Below are 21,660 nucleotides of genomic sequence, written 5' to 3'. Positions count from 1 at the left end.
GACCAAGCGAAAGGGAAAAGTATAAAGAAAAATTGAATAATAAGGATAAAATTTTTAAATATAAAAATATTTTAATGTTTTTTATTTTTTATATTTTAAATGATATTGATTATACTACTGGGTTAGGTTAGGGGTGGAGGTAGAGTTACGACGTGTAATTTATGAAAAGAAAGTGATAAAAAAGGGCAAGTGTGTGTTAGTGTTGAGCGTGGAGGCAGGCAGGAGGAAGGGGGTCGCCTCGGCCTCGGCCTCGGCCTCGGCGGGGCTGTGCCAGGAAAAACAAAACGATCGGTGATGAATCAATATCAATAGTGGTAATAATAATAGTCAAGAAAACATAAAATAAGAAAGCTCTCTCTCTCTCTCCACAACAAGGGGGACAACAACAACTTTGAGAGGCAGGCGAATGGCGGAGGAGATGCGAAGCGCGTAGTCCTCCGAATTGCTTCTCCCATGCTTCTCTGCTGAGCATCAGCTTGCCGCCGCAATACATCGGATTCCCAGTGCTGGTGCTGGTGCTGGTGGAGAGAGAACGGAGATGCTGGAAAACCCTAGCGACTCGTCCCCCGCAGCCACCGTCAAACGCTATGGTCCGCCCAATCAGAGGTCCCTTTCCGTCTCTGTCTCTCTCTGTTCGTTTTCGATTCTGTGATCAATTGATTGTTGGGTGAATTAGGAAATGTGTTTATTGGGGCGGGTTTGAATTGGTAATGTGCAGGGCTCGTTCTCTCGGCAGGCGCAAATCGGGAGGAGGTAATATATATAATATCAACTCTCTCTTGATCTCCATTTTTTGGTAATTATCGCATGCGTACATTTAATAATGGATATATTTCGTTGAATATGCAACAAACTTGTATTACCTGCACCTTGTCCTAACTTCAACAAATTTTTATTACGTGCACCTTGTTTCTGACTTTTAACTAGTAGTTTTCTACCCTTACAAAATGGTGGGATCCTTTTGGTTTTGTGCTTTGCTCAATCAAAGTATTACGGATGTTGAGGCATTCAGTTCAGTTAACTTCACGAAAGAATTGAATTTTTGTCCACTGAAAATGTCTAGTTGCTTCAACCTTCTAGCTAACAGTTTTCTACCATTACAAAATGTTGGTATTGTGCTTTGCTAAATAAAATTATTACAGATGTTGAGGCATGGAGTTAAGTTGCCTTCATGTCGGGACTTCACGAAATAATTGAATTTTTGTCCCCTGAAATGTCTAGTTGCTTCAACATTCTAGCTAACAGTTTGCTACCATTACAAAACGTTGGTTTTGTGCTTTGCTAAATAAAAGTATTACGGATGTTGAGGCATGGAGTTAAGTTGCCTTCATGTCGCAACTTCACGAAAGAATTGAATTTTTGTCCCCTGAAATGTCTAGTTGCTTCAACATTCTAGCTAACAGTTTGCTACCATTACAAGACGTTGGTTTTGTTCTTTGCTAAATAAAAGTATTATGGATGTTGAGGCATGGAGTTAAGTTGCCTTCATGTCAGAACTTCACGAAAGAATTGAATTTTTGTCCCCTGAAATGTCTAGTTGCTTCAACATTCTAGCTTTCAGTTTTCTACCATTACAAAACGTTGGTTTTGTTCTTTGCTAAATAAAAGTATTACAGATGTTGAGGCATGGAGTTAAGTTGCCTTCATGTCGGAACTTCTCAAAAGAATTGAATTTTTGTCCCCTGACATGTCTAGGTGCTTCAACATTCTAGCTAACAAGTTTGCTACCATTACAAAACGTTGATTTTGTTCTTTGCTACATAAAAGTATTATGGATGTTGAGGCATGGAGTTAAGTTGCCTTCATGTCAGAACTTCACGAAAGAATTGAATTTTTGTCCCCTGAAATGTCTAGTTGCTTCAACATTCTAGCTAACAGTTTTCTACCATTACAAAACGTTGGTTTTGTGCTTTGCTAAATAAAAGTATTATGGATGTTGAGGCATGGAGTTAAGTTTCTTTCATGTTGGAATTCAATGTTTGTCGCCTGAGAAATGTCTTTATTAGTTGAAAGTTTCAACCTTTTGCTAACAGTTTTCTATCCTTATAAAATGGTGGGATTCTTTTGGTTTTGTGCTTTGCCCAGTGACAGTATTGAGGCATGGACTTAAGTTGACTTTGTGTTGGAATTCAATCTATGTCCCCTGAAATGCATTTTTAAGTTGTCTCAACCTTTTACCCGAAGGTTTTCTACCCGTACAAAATGGTGGGATTCTTTTGGTTTTTTGCTTTTGCTCAATAAAACTATTACAGATGTTCAGGCGTGGAGTTCAGTTGACTTTGTGTCGGAATTCAACTTGTTCCCTTAAATGTCTTCATTAGTTCTTTCACCCTTTTAGCTAATGGTTTCTACCCTTATAAAATGGTATGATTCTTTTAGTTTTGTACTTGTTCAATAAATTATTACAATGTTGAGGCAGTTCAGTTGACTATGCAATAAAATATTGTGTAATATATTCTTCTATATATCTAGCTCATTATGGTCTCAATCTTTGAATTCGTCCAAATAGATTAGTAGATTATTTGCAACAAGGCCTTAAAAAGGTACTAGTTTTACCCTGTCGGTCAGCATGTACATAATCATAGATCTTATTTACTGATGGTGTGAATATTGATGTGGAACTCCCATTCAACTTCTATTCTTTTGGGGTTTATATTAATGCATGCCACATCATTTTTCATTAACAGAATTTGATGAAGAATCAAAAGGACTTGAATTTTAACATAAATTAAAATTTAGTGGTTGTAATGACAAAAATTAAAAGTATAGTGACCAATTTGTTATAAAGTGCAAAGTTTAAAGACTAGCTGTGTAATTTACAATTGATAAAATAAGAATCGAAAGAATAAGGACTTAAATCATCCCTTACGTCAGTTTTCTTTTGTTTATCTCATGAAAAAAAATTATTTATTGTTCAATCTATCTGCTTTACATCATTGATGGTTCAATTCCAAAAGAAATAGAAATCTCCCTCTCTGATGATGATCGAATGTGGTTTTTACTGTAAAACTTTATTCAAATAATGATATCAAAGTAGGAAACTTAATTCAAAATTCGGTATTTTATTTTTAGGAGTTGAATCTTTGGTACTTAAAGAAATGCAAAATTGGTTAATTGTTTTTATATGCAGCCTTATCCTTGTTTTGTGAAGAGTCTGTTTCTACAACTTAAATCTGTGACCTTTCAATCACAAAGAACCTTAACATTAGTACCAAGGCTTTCCCTCATCTATGGTTAGATAATTGAGCATATTAATTTGGAAAAACTAAATATATTTTGTAGCCTTACACCTGCTCTGTGAATTTTCAATTGCAAATGTTGACTTCCTGCACTCATGAATCTTATCACTTCTTTTTGAGGTTTTCATTTGTAAATGTAATGAAAAATGGCCAAGTGAAGCTGACATTTCATTTTCTGTTAATGGCACTTTCCTATTTCTGTTACATTCAAACATGGCAACTGACAAAGGGTGATATGTACCCTGACCTTAACTTAGAGCTTAAGAGTGATAGTTAAGAACTTAAGGTGCAACATGAGATTTGGTGTAAAATGTAACTCTTAAAAATGTTATAAGGAAAAGTCAATGGATCAAATAAACAGGCACTTAGTGCTGCTTTATGTGGAAGATTTACAGGTTCGTTCATGTGTGCTAATGACTGCCTGCTGTCAAGCAAACATAACTCTTAGTGCTTCTTTTGGTGGAAAAGCTTTACATGCAAAACAACTACTCATCTTTCGTCTGCTGAAGAATGCCTGTAATGTGCAGAACGGATTGACCGAATAAACAGCAATTACCCTAATGATGGAGAGAAGAGTCAAATTGCTTCCTCAAGAAATGTTCCTGTTGCCGGTCATGGGGATGCACTTGGCAGCTATCTGGCTAATGATAATACTAATCCAGGATTAATACCCTTGCACGGGTGTAGTAAGAGTAAATCAGTTCAGCTTCTGAATCAGCGTATGTTTTCATTATATTATCTTTGATGATTGATTTATTTGAATCGATAATTTATGTAGATTTAAGTTTTTATTTTTAATTAATGTGATTTATCATGGCTGTGCATTGTGCTAACAAATAAGATGCTAAACTTTCAATAAAATGAATAACAGAGAATGTAGAATTAGAAGCCCATTCTTTTCATTCCTCCTCTCCGTTGTATATTTCCTCTCTCAATCTATACTTTCGGGTCTTGTAATTTACTATAATTTAGAATCTTTAACTGTCCTCTGTGAAGATGTTTTAATTTGGTCTCTCTGTTTGAGTTGCATCTTGTTCTTTGCACCTAACTGAATCTTTTAGTAATTGATAGGCTCTGTTCTTTCTTAGCTTGAATAAAGTTTGGCCATACCTTGATCCTGGTAGGTCTAACTAAAAAATATTAAGTTCACTGTATTATACATAATAATCTATATTTTCCCAATAAAATAATAAAAGAAACAAAAAGAGAGAAGGGCTGTAATTGGAATCCAAGAGCAGTATTCATGCGTGAAACAAGCCAAAAAACAATCAAAAGACTTGATTGATTTTTATAGAAACGTATGAGAAATTTATACATAATACGCCCTAACTTTTCTCCTATAAATTATGAGAGAATTTAGGTTTTTTATCCACTGAAAACTAGGGGACCTATCTCTTAAGTTTTAGGAGTAGATTTAACTTTAAGTTTTAAACACTTAGAATTATCCATCTGTTTTCTACAACACACACCTCCTTCCTTTATCTTCGGCCACATTTCTTCCTTTTTAATTTCGAATCATCCAACACTTGCTCTCAAGCTGGAGAATGGATACAAGTTATTCCCAACTCGCCAACCAATGATTCAAACCCTGGTCTGGCCATAGCTTTTGTGAACACATCAACAACTTGATTTGTGGTAGGAATATAGGATAAATTGATCCTTCCTTCCTCAAGCTTTCTCTTTATAAAACTTCTATTCTCACATGTTTCATTCGGTCATGTTGAACCGGATTCTTCACAATGCTGATAGTTGGTTTGCTAAAACTATATACCTTTGTTGGTTGAGATAAAGGTATCATCAAATCTTCCATTATCCTCTCTAGCCATATCACCTCACACATTCCTTGAGCTATGGCTCAGAGTTCAACTTCAGCACTGCTGCGAGCAACCACTGATTGTTTCTTGCTCCTCCATGTAACCACATTTCCCCACAGCTTGGTGCAATAACCAGATGTTGACTTCTTGTCCTCATGTGATCTTGCCCAATCTGCTTCCACAAACCCTTCAATTCCCCTTTCATTAGTTTTCTAGAACATTAGACCTTGGCCAGGTGTCCCTTTTAGATATCTTAGAACGTGAAACACAACATTCATATATTTTTGAGTAGGAGAGTGCGTGTACTGACTAACCACACTTACAACATATGCAATGTCTAGCCTAGTAAGTGAAAAATAAATCAATCTCGCAACCAGCCTTTGATACCTCTCTTTTTCTATAGGAGTATTACCTTCCTTTTCTTTCGAATTCTAGCCTTTCTCTAGGGGAATGCTTGCTGGTCTAAATGCCAACATCCCTGTATCTTTCAATAGATCGAGTGTGTACTTCCTTTATGAAATGAATAGGCCTTTTCTGCTTCGAGCCACCTCCATTCCTAAAAAATATTTTATGTTTCCTAGGTCTTTAACCTCAAACTTAGCCCTCAATTGTTTCTTCAGGTTGTCAATTTCTTGCATATCATCACCTGCTACAATAATATCATCAATATAGATGATTAAAATAACTCTTTTTACATTTTTAGTGGGTTTTATAAACAAGGTATGGTCAACTTGTCCTTGTTTATACCCTAATCGGCTTAGAGTTATGTTGAATTTTCTGAACCATGCCCTTGGAGACTACTTTAAGCTATACAAGGACCTCTTGAGTTTGCACACACTCCCATTGCCAGCTTTCTATTCAAATCCTAGGGGGATCATTATATAGATTTCCTCATAGTTCTGAAAGGCGCGAGGCACAAAGGGTCCCGGAGCCTGAGGCGCGAGGCGCGCCTTTGCGAAGTGAGGCGCACCTTTTAGAAAAAAACTCAAAATCTTGTAAAATCATAAAAAACTATCAAATTATCAATAATAACACATGCATATCATTAATGATTCATTATCTTCAAATTCTAAACTAACATCATCAAAGTTGATTCATTCATCATGCAAACTCTAAACTAGAAACATCATCAAACTTAAAGTCTTAAACTCAAACAAGTACCAATCATCATGCAAAGTTCTAAACAAACATATAAACACTACAAGTCCACAATCAATAAAAAAGTTTTAATCAATCATCATCAAGGAGATCATCGACATCAAAGTCAATATCTTCATCATCCCCTCCAATCAAGAAAATGTTTTCATTTTGAAAAACTATCTCCCGGTATTTTGATAGCTAATATTCATTGTTGTTAAAATGATTTTTAATGAATTTTTCAAGAAATAGTAGGTATGTATTTTGGGGGTGGTAAAATCGCTAAATCTCGAGTTTGTACTAAAATCAAAATTCTATTTTTTTATTCTTATGGATTTTGATTTTTTAGATATTTTTATTGAATCCAAATGAGGGGTATTTTCTTATTTACATTTATGTATTAAAGTAAATGGAAGGTAAAATATAAATAAAAGAAAATGTAAACATTTACTTAAACTAAAGAAATGTAAATGTGTTGTAATGTATACATGTTGGAACTGAGAAGAGGGGAGGAATTGAGCTGCCTAGATTTTAATTAAAACCTAGGTTTCATACCTAGGTTTCATGAGGCGTGCCTCTAGCCTTCGTGCCTCACCGTGCAGAGCTCGCGCCTCACTAAAATCGCCTCGCCTCGGCCCAGGCGAGGCGCTGAACTAGCGCCTTGCACCTAGGCGCGCCTTTAACAACTATGGATTTCCTCATCCATCGCCATTAAGAAAAGCATTTTTAATGTCGAATTGAAAGAGAAGCCACTCTAAATTAATAGCAAGAGATAATAGCACTCTAATAGAATTCAGCTTAGCAACAAGAGCAAAAGTCTCCTCATAATCAATCCCATAGGTTTGAGTAAGTCTTTGGGTTACCAATCTTGCTTTATACCTCTCAACACTACCATCAGCATTATATTTCACTGTAAAGACCCACTTACATCCTACCACCTTCTTGTTTGGGGGCAGTTTCACAACATCCCATGTATTATTCCCCACTAGGGCATTCATTTCTTCCATAACCGTAGCCTTCCACTTAGGATTACTCATGGCACTTTGAATATCTCTTGGAATTTTGGTGCTGTCAATATTTGCAACAAATCCTTTGAATTGAAGAAATAGCTGTGCATAAGTCAAATGGTTAGCAATAGGGTACTTGACACATGATTCTACCCCTTTTCTTAGAGCAATAGGACTGACCCAGTCCATATCATCTTCATTGGCAGTACTGTTGTTAGTTCTATCTTCCCTAGAAGTAGTGGTATCATTTGATGGACCAGCCTCTGGAATAGATGGCTGACTTTGTTGAGGTTCTGGATGGCCTTTAGGACGTCTGGAATAAACAAGCAAAGGGTTGTTTGGCTCTGAATGTGGAGGACACTGGAGAACAAACACTACTATTTCAGGTTTATAGGTAATAGGAGTATTAGAATGAGAAGCAATAGGAGGAATAGGATCTGCCAGTGTGTTCTCAGATGTAGAAGATGAAGATGCTCCCCCTTGAGAACATACTGGCGGTGGAGGATCAAGGTGAGGAAAGGAAAGGATAGGATCCAAGTTGGGGTTAATAGGCACCTCTTGAGAACTATCGGATTGATAGAATGGTAGGTCCCCATAAAAGGTAACATCAGTAGAGAGAAAAAAAATTTCTGGTTGTAGGGCAATAGCATTTGTAGCCCTTTTAAGAAGGTGAATACCTAATAAGGATGCATTTTTGGGCCTTGGGATCTAACTTTGTCCATGATAGGCTGTTGTTGTGAACATATGCGGTACACCCAAAGACTTTAGGGTCAAGAGAAGAGAGATAGGGAGCACGGGGGTATATATCACACAAAATGCTGAGAGGAGTTTGGAATTTCAAAGTTTTAGAGGGAAGACGATTGATTAAATAGGTAGCTTCCCCCCAATAGGAATGATGAACATTAGAAGTAAATATCATAGCTCATGCCACATCTAGGAGATGTCTATTTTTCCTTTCAACCACCCCATTTTGTTGGGGTATGTAAGGACATGAGCTTTGATGAACTATTCCATGTTCAACCAAGTAGTTAGTGAAATCATTCAAAAAAATACTCTCAGTAATTATCAGTTCGACTGATGTGAATAGAAGTTTGAAACATATTCAAAATGAATCTATGGAATCTTTTGAAAATGTTGCTAGCTTCTGATTTTTCCTTCATTAGATAGACCCAACAGGCTCTAGAGTAGTCATCGACAAATGTTATGAACCATCTAGAGCCGGTGATATTAGGGTGTTTAAAAGGACCCCAAATATCCTATGTATCAGATGGGAGGGTTTTGAAGGTTTACAAGATTGAATAGGATGATGAGATCTAGGCTATTTAGCAAGAATGCATGGTTCACACGAAAAACTGTGCTCTTTATTGATAAAAATTTCAGGATACAAAGATTTAAGATAAGGAAAATTAGAATGTCCTAATTGTTTATGCCATAACAAGACTTTGGTATTGGAAGTTACATTTAGAACTGCCTTATTTGTAGGAGAGTCGGGAGTATCCCCTTCCAGATAGTAAAGATCGCCTATTGCCTTAGCACTGCCAATCATCCTCCCTGAGACTTGATCCTAAAACAAACAATGAGATGGAGGGAAAATTACATTGCAATTCATATCCTTAGTTACCCTACTAACTGATAAAAGATTGCATTTTAACCTTGGCACATGTAGGATAGATTTCAGCCTCAATGGTACACACACCGTTCCAAAACCCAAAGCAGGCGATGTTGTACCATCGACCATAGAGATGTTAATGGGTAATTGGCGCAACGTGTAGCGCGTATGTAAAGAAAACACACAAAGAAACCTTGAAACAATAAGTTTCAAGTACCCTTGAGAGAACAAACTTCAATAACCAAAACTAGACTCTCAACTAGGCGCAAGAACCGAAGCTGCTTGCTGGAACAAAATCGAATTGGTTTGCTAGAATTTATTAAATAATAAAACTGATTATAACCTCTAGCTTCTAGGTATATTTATAGAGTTTGGCTAATCCATCTAATACTTGTAAATAAAATCTAACTAGAATTCTACTAGAAATAAAACCTTAATCAAACATGAAGTAGAATCCTAAAACTTATGAAGTTTCGCTACTGTTCTTGGCTGCTCGGTTTGGGTCGGGTTAGCCTTGGGCCGGGTCTTGATAGGTGACCGCATCATTCACCTCTACTTGAGAAGAATTCGTTCTCGAATTATGATCCAGGTATGACAATTCAACATCCGACAAATATAAAGAAAGATCAGCAATATTAAAGATTTTGGAAATACCTATATGATTAGGCAAATCCACAACATAAGCATTATCATTGATCTTCTTTGTAATCTTATAAGAACCATACTTCTTTGGCTTGAGCTTGTTTTGCTTTCATGCTGGAATTCATTCCTTCTTCAAGAATATCATGACTTCATCTCCAACCTCAAATACCTTGTGCTTCCTATGCTTGTCAGGTGCCGCCTTGTACCTCTCATTCGCCTTGTGCAACTTTTACTTGACATCTTCCTGAACCGCTTGAACTTGCTCAGCTAAGTCACTAGCTGCAACACTGAAACCTAGTATCTTTGGTAACTTTACCAAATCCAATGCATGATTAAGAACTTTCATGTATACGATGGAAAATGGTGATCTTCCTGTTGAGCTATGCACGGCGTCGTTGTAGGCAAATTCCGCTTGAGCTATGACTAGGTCCCATTGTCTTGGCTCATCTTTGCAAACATTGCGTATCAGATTTCCCAAGGTACGATTCACCACTTCTATCTGTCTATTAGTCTGGGGATGCGCTATGCTGCTGAAATTCAAAGATGAATCGAACATCCTCCATAAGATAATCTAGAAATGACTCAAGAACCTTGTATCACGATCCAAAATAATAGTTTTAGGGACTCCATGTAGTCTTAACAACCTCCCTGAAAAACAGTTTGGTTGTAGTTACTACATCTGTCGTCATTTTGCATGGAAAAAAATGCGTCATATTGGAGAACTTGTCAACCACTACAAAAACAGAATCCATACCTCGTTGGGTTCGCGGTAGACCCAACACGAAGTCCATAGAAAAATCTTCCCAAATAACATTGGGAACAAGCAATGGCATGTAGAGACTGGTGTTAGAAGATTGCCCCTTAGTTGTTTGACATATAGAACACCTGGCCACAATAATAGAAACATCTCTCCTTGCTCTTGGCCAATAATACCTTCCCATAACAGCTTCAATAATCTTGTCCTTGCCAAGATGCCCTGCTAAGGCACCACCATGCAAATCTCGAATAATTTTCTCATGAATGGATGTGCAAGGGATGCACAGCTGATTTCCCTTCATGAGAAACCCATCATGCACATAGAAATCTCTTGATGGTTGCCAAGACACGTATTGTTCCCACACGTGTTTGGAATCATTATCTGTCGCATATAATTCTTTCAAGCATTCAAACCCAACAATCTCAACACTAAGGGTCTTGATCAAATCCACACGTCTACTCAAAGCATCCGCTACTCGATTATGCTGTCCCAACTTATGCACAATTTTATATGGAAATTTATCAACAAAAGCAGACCATCTAGCATGCATATCACTCCTCAGTTGCCTTTGGCTACTCAAGTACTTAAGAGCTTGGTGATCCGTGTAAAGAACAAACTCTTTGGCAATCAAGTAATGTTCCCATGTTTTAAGAGCCCTCACCACTGCATAAAACTCCTTATCATAAGTAAACCACTTTCTTCTGGCTTCACACAACTTCTCATTGAAAAATGTAATTGGTCTCTTCTCTTGGGACAACAAAGCACCTATACCCACTCCACTCGCATCATTCTCAATCTCAAATAATTTGTTAAAGCTTGGTAAAATTAAGATAGGAGCAGTACATAACTTCTCTTTTATCAAGGTGAATCTCTACTCTTGTTCTTCACCCCAATAGAACTTCCATTTCTTTAAGCACTCAGTAATTGGAGCCACAATACTACTAAAGTGTTTGATAAACCGCCTATAGAAAGTTGCTAACCCATGAAAACTCCTCACATCACTAACATTTTTAGGGGTTGGCCACTCTCTCATAGCTCGCACTTTTTCCTCATCTACCTTTATGCCCACTTTGCTTACAACAAAGCCCAAGAACAACAAGCTCTCAATCATAAAAGTACACTTTTTCAAATTAGCATAAAGTTTGTTATCCTTCAACATACTCAACACCTCTCGAATATGCCCCACATGCTCATCAATAGACTTACTGTATATCAAAATATCATCAAAATACACAACGAATTTACCAATGAAATGATGTAGTACCTGATTCATTAGTCTCATGAAACTGCTTGATGTATTGGTTAGTCCAAAGGGCATGACTAACCACTCAAACAACCCATCTCTTGTCTTGAAAGTTGTCTTCGGTTGAATTCTGATTTGATAATATCCACTTCTGAGATCAATTTTGGTAAAAACCACAACCCCATCAAGTTAATCAAGCATGTCGTCGAGCCTAAGAATTGGAAACTTGTATCCAATAGTAATCTTGTTGATGGCTCTACTGTCAATACACATCCTCCAACTCTCATCTTTCTTTGGTGTCAATAATGCTGGCACTACACATGGACTCATGCTAGTCTGAATGTGCTCTTTCCTCAACAATTCCTCTTCCTGCTTATGCAAAATCTCATTCTCCTTCCTTACTACATAGACATGTATACACTTCATGGTCATACTCTTCTTTGTCATCCTCCCCATCAGGTCTGCAATAGACTTCCTCATCAGCCACATCTTCCTCTTCCTTTTCTACAATGTTAATTGTTTTCCTCCTTGGGCAATCACTAGATCGATGCCCAACCTCATTGCACTTGAAACACTTTAAAAGAATTGGCTTTGCATAATGATTAGGGGATTTTGGAATATTAGAAATAATACCTCGAATGTTTCCCCCCTGTTGTAGCCTTATTAGGGTTGACTGTATGAGGTGGATTGAAAGGTCGCGCTCCCTAAATCAATTTGCCTCTTATCAAAAGCTGCTTGTTTATTTTCATTCCCACTATACCGTCGATAATTATCATTGTAGGCTCTCTCACTCAACATTAACTCAGCCTTTAAAGCTAAGTTCTTTGCTTCTTACACACTCAAAACCATCTGACGTCCAATTTTATCACGAATAACAAGCTTCAATCCGTTCAAGTAACGAGCTAGTTGTTGATTGTCACTTTCTAACAATTGGTTTCTCTCCGTCAATCTCAAAAACTCAGAGGTATATTCATTCACACTCTTCATTCCCTATGCACATCTTTGATAGGCTTCAAACATGTATTGTTCATAATCAGGGGGTAAAAACCTACCTCTTAACAACTACTTCATTCGTCTCCATGTTTGAACTGGGTGTCAGCATTCCCTCAATCTCGTCTCTCTCAATTGCCCCCACCAAACAGATGCATCGCTCTTCAATCTATAAGCCACTAACTTGACTTGTGTTCATCTAGGATCTCCATATATTTGAAAAATCGATCAACCTCAGTGATCCAATCTAGGAACCTCTTAATATCAAGATCTCCACTAAATGTAGGAATATCAACCTTTAGTTTATACTCATCGTTGCCCTAATGGTTGTGCTGATGCACATTCCTCCTAACCCCTGTACCACTAGGATTACCTATTCCTCGACCAAGATCATCCTTTTTATTGTTATCTTCAATAATTGGTCTTTTAGGATTAACAAAAACATGATTAATGGGTGGTCTTCCTGCTCTGACTTGTTCACCCCATTATTCAGGTTCCTGTCATCATCAACTTGTAGTAAGGCGCTCAATTGATTGTTGATTTGCTCCAATTGTTGCTAGATGGTACGAGTCGCTTCTCATTGTTCTTTGATTACTCTTCAAAATATGGACAACCCCTGATCATCGTCATGAGGTTGGTTGTTTCCGTTGCCTACAAGATTGGCCATCTGATTGGTTGGTTAATCGCTTTGATACCACCTGACGCAACGTGTAGCGCGTGTAAAGAAAACACACAAAGAAACCTTTGAAACAATAAGTTTCAAGTACCCTTGAGAGAACAAACTTTAATGACCAAAGCTAGACTCTCAACTAGGCGCAAGAACCGAAGTTGTTTTCTGGAAAAATCGAACTGGTTTGTTAGAATTTATTTAATAATAAAACTGATTACAACCCCTAACTTCTAGGTATATTTATAGAGTTTGACTAATCCATCTAATACTTGTAAATAAAATTCAACTAGAATTCTAATAGAAATAAAACCCTAATCAAACATGAAGTAGAATCCTAAAACTTATGAAGTTTCGCTACTGTTCCGACTCTATTGTTCCGGGCTGCTCAATTTGGGTCGGGTCCGCCTTGTGTCGGGTCTTGATCGGTGACCGCATCAATAATTTGCAAGATGTATAGTCAGTCATTAGGGTTTCAGAACTTGCCATATGGTCAGATGCACCCGTGTCTACAACCCACACATTCCTAAGAAGCCTTTTTGAAATTGAGGAGCGGAATAGAGTGTTACCTTGTAATGCTACAGATGTGGGTTGAGTAGCAATACCTTGATTAACCTATACAGGGCCTAAATTTGTTCCTCAGAAAGATTCAGATTGGTATCAATTTTAGGTTATGTAGAAATTTCAACAACATATGCTAATCTTGATATTTCCTTTCTGATTTTTGGCTTCCAATTAGCTGGTTTTTCATGGATCTTCTAGCATGTCTCCTTCGTGTGGTATGGTTTCTTACAATGATCGCACCACAATTTTTCCTTTCCTTGATTTCTTGAAAAGACCTCCCCCTGTTTACTAGTGGCTAGTGCTGAGTTTTGATGGTTTATAAAGATCAGTTTATTGTAGCATGACTTTGTGCTTGCTTTCTTCCTTCCTGACTTCTGCAAAAACTTCTCTAAGGGCTGGTAAGGGTTTTGAACCCAAAATCCTTCCCCTGACCTCATCTAAATCAGTGTTAAGCCCATATAAAAAATCAAAAATTCAATCATTTTCTACCATCTTACTGTACTTATGACTATCTGTAGGAGATTCCCAACTAATAGTATGAAATAGGTCCATTTCATGCCACAACTCTACCAAAATATTGAAATATTCAGTAACGCTTAGATTACCTGGTTTGGTTGATCTTATGGCTGATCTGATTTCAAAGCATTGAGATGAATTTTCTATGTCCGAGTACATCTCTTGGACTGAATCCCAGATCTCCTTTGTTGTTTTGTAGAAGAGATAAGTCTTGTCAATTTTAGGCTCCATTGAGTTTATCAACCATGCCTAGTGTTCTAAAACACACTAAACTCTAGTCGGGCGCCAGATGGGGGCCTAGTGCCTAGGGAGCCTAGGCGGGGCCAAGTAGCAAGGAGGGAGATAGCCACCATGCTTGTTGCAAGCAGCAAGGAGGAAGATGGCCATACGTACTAGAGGAAGAAGAGTGAGAACCGACAGGGAGAGAACGGCTTGATCGGCAACGAGAGAGAGAGAAACGACAAGATCGGCTGCGGCAACAAGTCCACGAGAGATGACCCAGGCAGCACGTGACGAGAGAGAGAGAGAATGGGAAAGCGCCGATCGACGAGAGAGAGTAACAATGAGAGAGAGAAAGGAAAAGATTAATCGGCCCAAGCCACATTGGGCATGCACCTAGGGGTGCCAATTTGCACTTAATTGGTGCTGCCGCGTAGGCTGCAATTTAGAACGCTGACCATGCCATAATAGTTGAGTTCTCTACCTCCCATACGCCATAGGTGGTTGCAGTTGTTGGTGGAGTAGAGGTAAACCCTATTAAATATCATGCCTTACCCTTCCCTTTAATCACCAATCGGAACTACTCTCTGGAATTACTCCCATTTAACTTATGTTGAGTAATTTGCAAAGGGTGATTATTAATGGGGATTGTGGGAAAATTTTGCTGGGAAGAAGAAAGGGGGGGAGAGTGCTAGGAGAGCTGGTAGTTGAAGCTTCTGTTAGGGTAGGATTAGGTTGGGCATCGACCATGGGTGAAACGAACAAAGGTTGAAGAATGAATAAAGGCTGGTTATGATCGTAAGGATGGCTCTGATACCATGAAACAAGCCAAAAAACAATCAAAAGGCTTGATTGATTTGTATAGAAACGAATGAGAAATTTATACATAATACTACACCCTAACTTTTCTCCTATAAATTGGGAGAGAATTTAGGTTCTTTATCCCCTAAAAACTAGGGGACCTATCTCCTAACTTTTAGGAGTAGATTTAACTTTAATTTTTAAACACACACTAAGAATTATTCATCTGTTTTCTACAACACACGCCTCCTTCCTTTATCTTTGACCACATTTCTTCCTTTCTAACTTTTGAATCATCCAACAATGCGTAAACAGTGATTTGTACTGATTAATTTTAGCTGATTTTGCAAGCTAGTATCATAGTTTATGCATAATATCTGTTCTTAGTTTTTTCATAGAATGATGCCAATTGATTCCCATGTTTCTTTACTTTTATTCAAGAGAAAAATATATATGTACATGTCCAAGCTTTTTCAGCAGATGCAGTTATGCAGTTGCATTTCAACAAATATGCTTTGCTGGCTATTCACATCATCCAGTGTTGAAAGGCAGTATCAGAATTTGGAGTTAAACTAATACATTAAACCTACTTTTGTTAATTCATTGGGGCTTAAGAGTGATAGAGCAGTCAGTATTGATGAATTATATTTTATGAACCATTTCTCTCTTTAATCTTCTACAGGTTGGGCTGCTACCATAAAAGCGTATAATGATCCATCAATAGATTTAGCTGGTGAGTAAAGGACTTCTGAAATATCTAGTTGCTTGCTTGTTTGTTCTATGTGTCATATGGACTTGGATATGAGTATTGGGTATAGGTGCTTGCCCAGGTGTAGGATCCTCTTTACCTTAGGGTATTTGTAACACTGCTGTAGTTGTGACCTGTGTTCATGTGCACATGAGACTCTTGCATTTTGGAGACAAGTTTCCATGTGGTTGACTTTTCAAATTTTGTTTTGTTTTATTTTTTTCCCTTTTTCAGCTGTTGCACTATAACTGTATAACTAGTTTATGGTTCCTTAACTGGGGTATGTCTCTGTATTTTGGGTGCAACTTGTGGTACAGCTGCAGTCAGGTATGACTATTTAACATGGCATTTGTCCATGGGTGTTGGTGAGGGGTCATGTGACGATGTTGATTAATGTAGCTGAGACTAGAATGTGGTGAGAGTTCATCCAAATATTTTGGTGAGTGTGGCCTAGACCAGCTAATGGCGATACTTGTGGAATATAATTGAATTGGTATTCTTATTGACTAGATAAACTTTCACATACGCCTAACAAGCTTCAAATTTCTTTTGGTTGTCAACTCAGCTTCCTCTTGGAGGTTTAGACTAGTTATTGTAGCAAGTATATGCTGAGGATTGGCTAAAACGATTCCCTTTAAAAGTTCATATTTTTCTCTGGCCATCACTAGGAGGGATGTTTCTATACAGTTGTGCTTTTGCTTATGTGATATCCCAGTGGCTGAATCTGGTCACTTTGGCCATATTAGGTAATAGGAAAGAGGAATTTTCTTATTAGTGAAAGTGGGGAAACTTTGCATAGTGAGAGTAAAACTTATCTTGAAGAGGAATGTTAGAGAGAGAGAGAGAGATGTAAAATAGAAACATATATACGAGATTCTCATTCCAATTAATGCTCATATAAAAGAGGAACATTTTAAACAGATAGAGACAAGTATTATATTTAAATAGAAAAGATAATCATTATCTTTATTCTTATGTTGTTGTATCCCGAAATTAAGGGTGATTGAGCAAAGGTTGAAAACAAAAACCAGTGTCTCCAAAAATCAGTTTAATTTCATGCCTAGTAGATCAACCGTAGAATCTATCTACTTGCTGAGGCATTTGATGACTGTGGAAGGTTTTAGAGGATGGGGTAGTTTGGATGCATATAGGTTATTGAGATGTATTAGAGTAGAAACATTTATTAGGACTTATGCAGAAGACACTGAGATTTTTTAGTGACAATTGAATTATACTGAATTGAATTACACTGAGAATATATAGTAAGGCCTTACCACTTTAATGATGACTGCACTTGCTAAACGCATCCAAGTAAAGGATGCCCTAGTGTTTGTTATTTGTAGACAACATTATCTAGTGGATGATATGATATAAAAGAAGGCATGGATTCCAGGTTCAACTTATGAGGGCACTTTGGGATCTAAATGCTATAATTTATGCAAGACAAAAATTAAATATATGGAGTATTAAGTTGAGTAAATATAGAAGTGTGAATAATGTTGTAATGGAATTTGAAGATCAAGTTATTTCAAGAAAAGACCAGTTTAGATATCTTGGATGGGGAGATTATTGAGAATGTTATTTACATAATCAAGACAAGATAGTTAGAGAGATAGTGTTTGTGAGAAGTTAGAGATAGAACTCCAACCTGAGAAGCTAGCTTAACAGGTGGAAGGATCCTCCTCCTCCTTATATATAGCTCAGGTCTCCCTGTGGAGGCGATATGGGATTCTCAACACTCCCCCCCACGCCGAAGCTTCTCCAGTAACTGATACATGCCCAGGTGATCGGACAGAGTACTGGTCCATGACCACGACAGCCAAGGGTTAGCTCTAATACCATGTGAGAAGTTAGAGGTAGAACTCCAACCTGAGAAGCTAGCTTAACAGGTGGAGGGATCCTCCTCCTTATATATAGCCCAGGTCTCTCTTATGGAGGCGATGTGGGATTCTCAACAGTATTTATGGCATTTTATGTGATCGTAAAATCTCATTATGGGACAACTATAAGACTAGCTCATACCACAAAATTCGGGCTATTGGTTACTAGCATTTTCAAAATATGAGTATAACTAAGTTGAGAATGTTATGATGATATACAGCTTAAAAAAGATAGAAATATAAATGAGGTTAACATTAATGAGGTTGGAGCAATGTCTATTGAAGATGATAGGTATTAAATACGTTTAAAATAGTTTAACTATATGAGACAAAGACCAATAAACAATTGTGAAGAGAGTAGGTAAAGTGGAAGAAGTAATAAAATAAGTAAAGAAATAAAGGAATCCATGATGCACAAGACTCAGTCTAGGGGAATCTTTTTTGTGCACAATCAAAAATTGTTTCTACAACTCAAACCCTTTAGTTCCCAATCAAAAAAGGGCAAACAAATTTGTAAGCATGAATGAGATGTAATGACCTTATAGAAGTACGGTCTCAAATAGATATTATTGCGAGCTATAATCCATGTAGTTGACTCTTGGGTTTAAAATTTGTATGTTGTTTTCTCCTAATGTTGAATTGAGTTGAGTTAAAGAAGCAGCGTCATTACCTTCCTCTATGATTTATATTTATTGCCAAACCATTCATATTTGTGTTTTCTCTCCCTTTATCCCCCATTTTATTTTAGGTCTAATAGACTGATATATCCTGAACTCAGGGTCATATTTCAATTTTATCCTATTTTGACCTTTGCTTCAATTTGGTCCACAAACGTTAACTTTTGTTTCAATTTTATCCTCAATTGGCCAGGTGTGTGCCTCAGCATACGTGGTGTTGAGATGTCTAATAATGGACACATCAGCAAAATGTGCAAGGCAAAATGGCCAATGGGCTTGCTGCTTGTGGGGCAGCAGTGACTGATGGTCATTGCCATGGCCATTCTTGCCCGTGACTGCCATGATCGCAACACTTGTTTTCTGTTGTGGCCATGGATGAGATCTCGTTGATGGTTGACATGAATGGGCGGTCGTGTTCGTCGTGGCTAGTGGGAGGTTCGTTTGAGTTGCCGGCGAACGAGGGGTGGAGTGGTAGGAGCCACTGCCATGGCCGATTTCCATCGTTTTCCATCATACGCTATACTAGTAGTCAGTGAAGCGTACAAATCAGCCACCCATGGGCATTGTTGTCTTCTCGTTGTGGGTCTCGCCATGGCCGCTTTGTTTTTCCCCTCATGGGCGGCCACGTATGTTGCGGTTCATGGGCGGTGCATTGGTTTCGATGACCTCTGGTCTTCTCCCCTCTCTCTTCTTTTTCCGATTAGCTGGCTCTGTGGCCGTTGTTAATGGAAGCAAGCCAACAACTAGAGTCGCGAGCGATGAAGAGTGAGGAAGAAGGGGGTAGCTAGTGGCGGTAAAGGCAGAAACGGCGACAACGCAAGGTGGAAAGCAGAAACCTTAAGGTTGCGTTCTTTTTGCTTTTCAATTTTGAGTTTTGAATTCATTTTCAGTTTTCTATTTTGGTAGTCTGTTTTTAGAAAATTGAAAACGCGTTCTCTTTGAGATTTTGAAAATAATTTTTAAATAATATTTTATTTAATAAATTTGATTATTTAGTAAATTAGAAATATTTAATGTTAATATATTATTAAAAAATATATACATTTTAAAGTTAATGAATTTTGTAATATTTTTTCCCATTACAATAATAAAATATGAATAAATAAATAAATGTATTTTGAGTTTAGAGTTTGTTTTGGATGAAAACACTCAAAACAATTTTTTGTTGTTTTGAATTTTTTTTACATTTTTTTTTTGTTTTTGTTTTCAAAAATGCATTTTTAAAAACAACAAAGAGAATGCGTTTTTCATTATTTTAGAAAATCGAAAATTAAAAATGACTTGAAAACAATTAAGAGAATGCAGCCTAAGTGATTTGGGGAAGAATATGGGTTTTGACCCATTAAGTGTTGGATCGACCTATTGGGTCGAATCTGGTTTAGGGTCAACTTGACCCATTACTTGGGGTTTCAAAATGCAGAAGGCAAAACGGCATTGTTTTGCCTTGTGCATTGCAGCAACATCACAACAAGACAATGTTGTTTTGCTGATTTATCCACGCCACCTTAGCGCCACGTATGTTGGGGCACATGTCTGGCCAATTGAGGATAAAATTAAAACAAAAGTTACGTTGTGGACCAAAGTGAAGCAAATGTCAAAATAGGATAAAATTGAAATATGACCCTAAGTTCAGGATATATCAGGCTATTAGGCCTTTATTTTATTTATGTTTTATTGTTTTATTGTCCTTTGCCTGATTTTGGCTTCATTTGTAATTGGCTAGTACAGTTTCTACATTCTTAGGAGACCTTGTCATATTCTGCAAGTTCTCAACATGTTCGCCTTTATTTTAGTGTTTTGATGCTTATTGGATCTCCACTATAGCATTAATCGAGCAAGAGTGTTTATAGGAATTTACTTAACAGTTTAATTAAGTGCTCATCTTATTGTTAGCAATGTAAAAGTTAATTTCATATGCATACTTGTTAGTCCATCAGCCATTTTCATCATGACATCCACACTTGAAAATTGTGAAAGTGATACTTTGGTTTTGGACCATTAATTAGACATGACATAAAAGTTACTGTTGCATGTTTCCTTTGTCTATCATGATTCATGTGAAAAATCTGGCTCTTGAGTTGTTGCACCATATATATAGAGAGAGAGAGTTGCTGCTGTCCTTGTCCAATTACAGATTTTAGTTAATCTAAACTTATCATCCAGCCCAAGAAAGTTTTAACTCTATTGATCTACAGGCAATTATACACGTATCCTGACCTTGCAGCATGTCCAAATGCAGTGCCCAAGCACAGAATGAAGATAGTGGATTGAACTATTGCCTCGACTGATATTTTTATCGTTTACCATGTTTTGCAGAAAGGCCTGTTATGTATTCAGGGAGTAGTGCATCGGCATGGGGACACTTTAGACTTCCTCATCAGGTCAGGATAGAAAACTTCCTTGCTAGACCTCTCTCTCACACCCATACCCTGTATGTTTTTGGAACTGTCTTCAGTTGATGCCTCTTATAGCCAGTGCTGGACCTTCTGGTTTGCAGATGGATTTCTTGAATGAGCTTAGGCGTGCAATGCATAATGCAAGTGCCAACCCGTCTTCTAAATTGGATTCATGGGGCTAGAATCTTTTTGTTTGGTTTTGGACTTCCAGAATACTGCTAAGAGTTTCTGATAAGGAGTTTGTTGTATGTACTCTTACAATCCAGTTTGATGCTTCATATATAGGTGGCACTCCTTAATTATTTGGCAGGGTATGGTTGTATGATGTATGTCATAGTTTATAGGTAGACTTAGCCCAATATAGACAATCCTTGTTTGGTTGAATTATTGAATGGAACATTTGATTTCTGCTTTGCTGCCCCATAAAATCCAATTAGATTTTTAAATGATTCCAGGTCTTTCCTCGAACCTCTGTTTGGACACAGATCTTGCTGCTTCTGGTGTTACCTCGCCTTGGCTCAAGTAAACATGGCCTCTACTAGAAATTCCTATTATAAACCATCGGAGTGGTAGCTTAGTAGTACTGCAGCGTTGATTTGCCTGGGAGGTCTTGCTTTCAAGTCATGTGAACAGCCTTATCATTTGGGGCCTGGTGGTCTCCCACCATTACCAGTTGGGTTTAAACAGTGAGCCTAACGTAATGGGTGAGAGGTTGGATCTACTTGTTTTGCACACAAGTGTCCCCCGTCTTCCA

At 37.6% G+C, this 21,660-nt stretch overlaps 1 protein-coding gene across 2 annotated transcripts; it reads left to right on the top strand.

Moving 5' to 3' along the window:
- Positions 1-355: 355 nt before the first annotated feature.
- On the top strand, positions 356-21,314 carry LOC127805680 (uncharacterized). Of its 2 annotated transcripts, XM_052342438.1 has the most exons (6): positions 360-606; positions 719-753; positions 3,767-3,958; positions 15,888-15,938; positions 20,827-20,891; positions 21,008-21,314. In XM_052342438.1, the coding sequence occupies exons 1-6, from the start codon at positions 539-541 to the stop codon at positions 21,086-21,088; spliced, it is 492 nt and encodes a 163-aa protein (XP_052198398.1). In that variant the 5' UTR covers positions 360-538; the 3' UTR covers positions 21,089-21,314. The 2 variants fall into 2 exon arrangements, with proteins under 2 accessions (XP_052198405.1, XP_052198398.1); XM_052342445.1 differs by lacking the exon at positions 15,888-15,938 and having other exon boundaries at positions 356-606.
- Positions 21,315-21,660: the final 346 nt, after the last annotated feature.

The sequence above is a fragment of the Diospyros lotus genome, chromosome 1 (genome assembly GCF_014633365.1).
Source record: "Diospyros lotus cultivar Yz01 chromosome 1, ASM1463336v1, whole genome shotgun sequence".
In the NCBI taxonomy this organism is placed as follows: Eukaryota; Viridiplantae; Streptophyta; class Magnoliopsida; order Ericales; family Ebenaceae; genus Diospyros; species Diospyros lotus.
The sequence above is the reverse complement of the archived record's forward strand: the minus strand, read 5'-3'. Positions and strand labels throughout refer to the sequence as shown.

Bases quoted from the DNA above. Each gene is read 5' to 3' on its own strand.
- LOC127805680 (XM_052342438.1), top strand. From the start codon at position 539: ATGCTGGAAAACCCTAGCGACTCGTCCCCCGCAGCCACCGTCAAACGC. The intron at 15,939-20,826 runs GTGAGTAAAGGA...CATGTTTTGCAG, and splicing joins TCCATCAATAGATTTAGCTG to AAAGGCCTGTTATGTATTCA. The intron at 20,892-21,007 runs GTCAGGATAGAA...TCTGGTTTGCAG, and splicing joins ACTTTAGACTTCCTCATCAG to ATGGATTTCTTGAATGAGCT.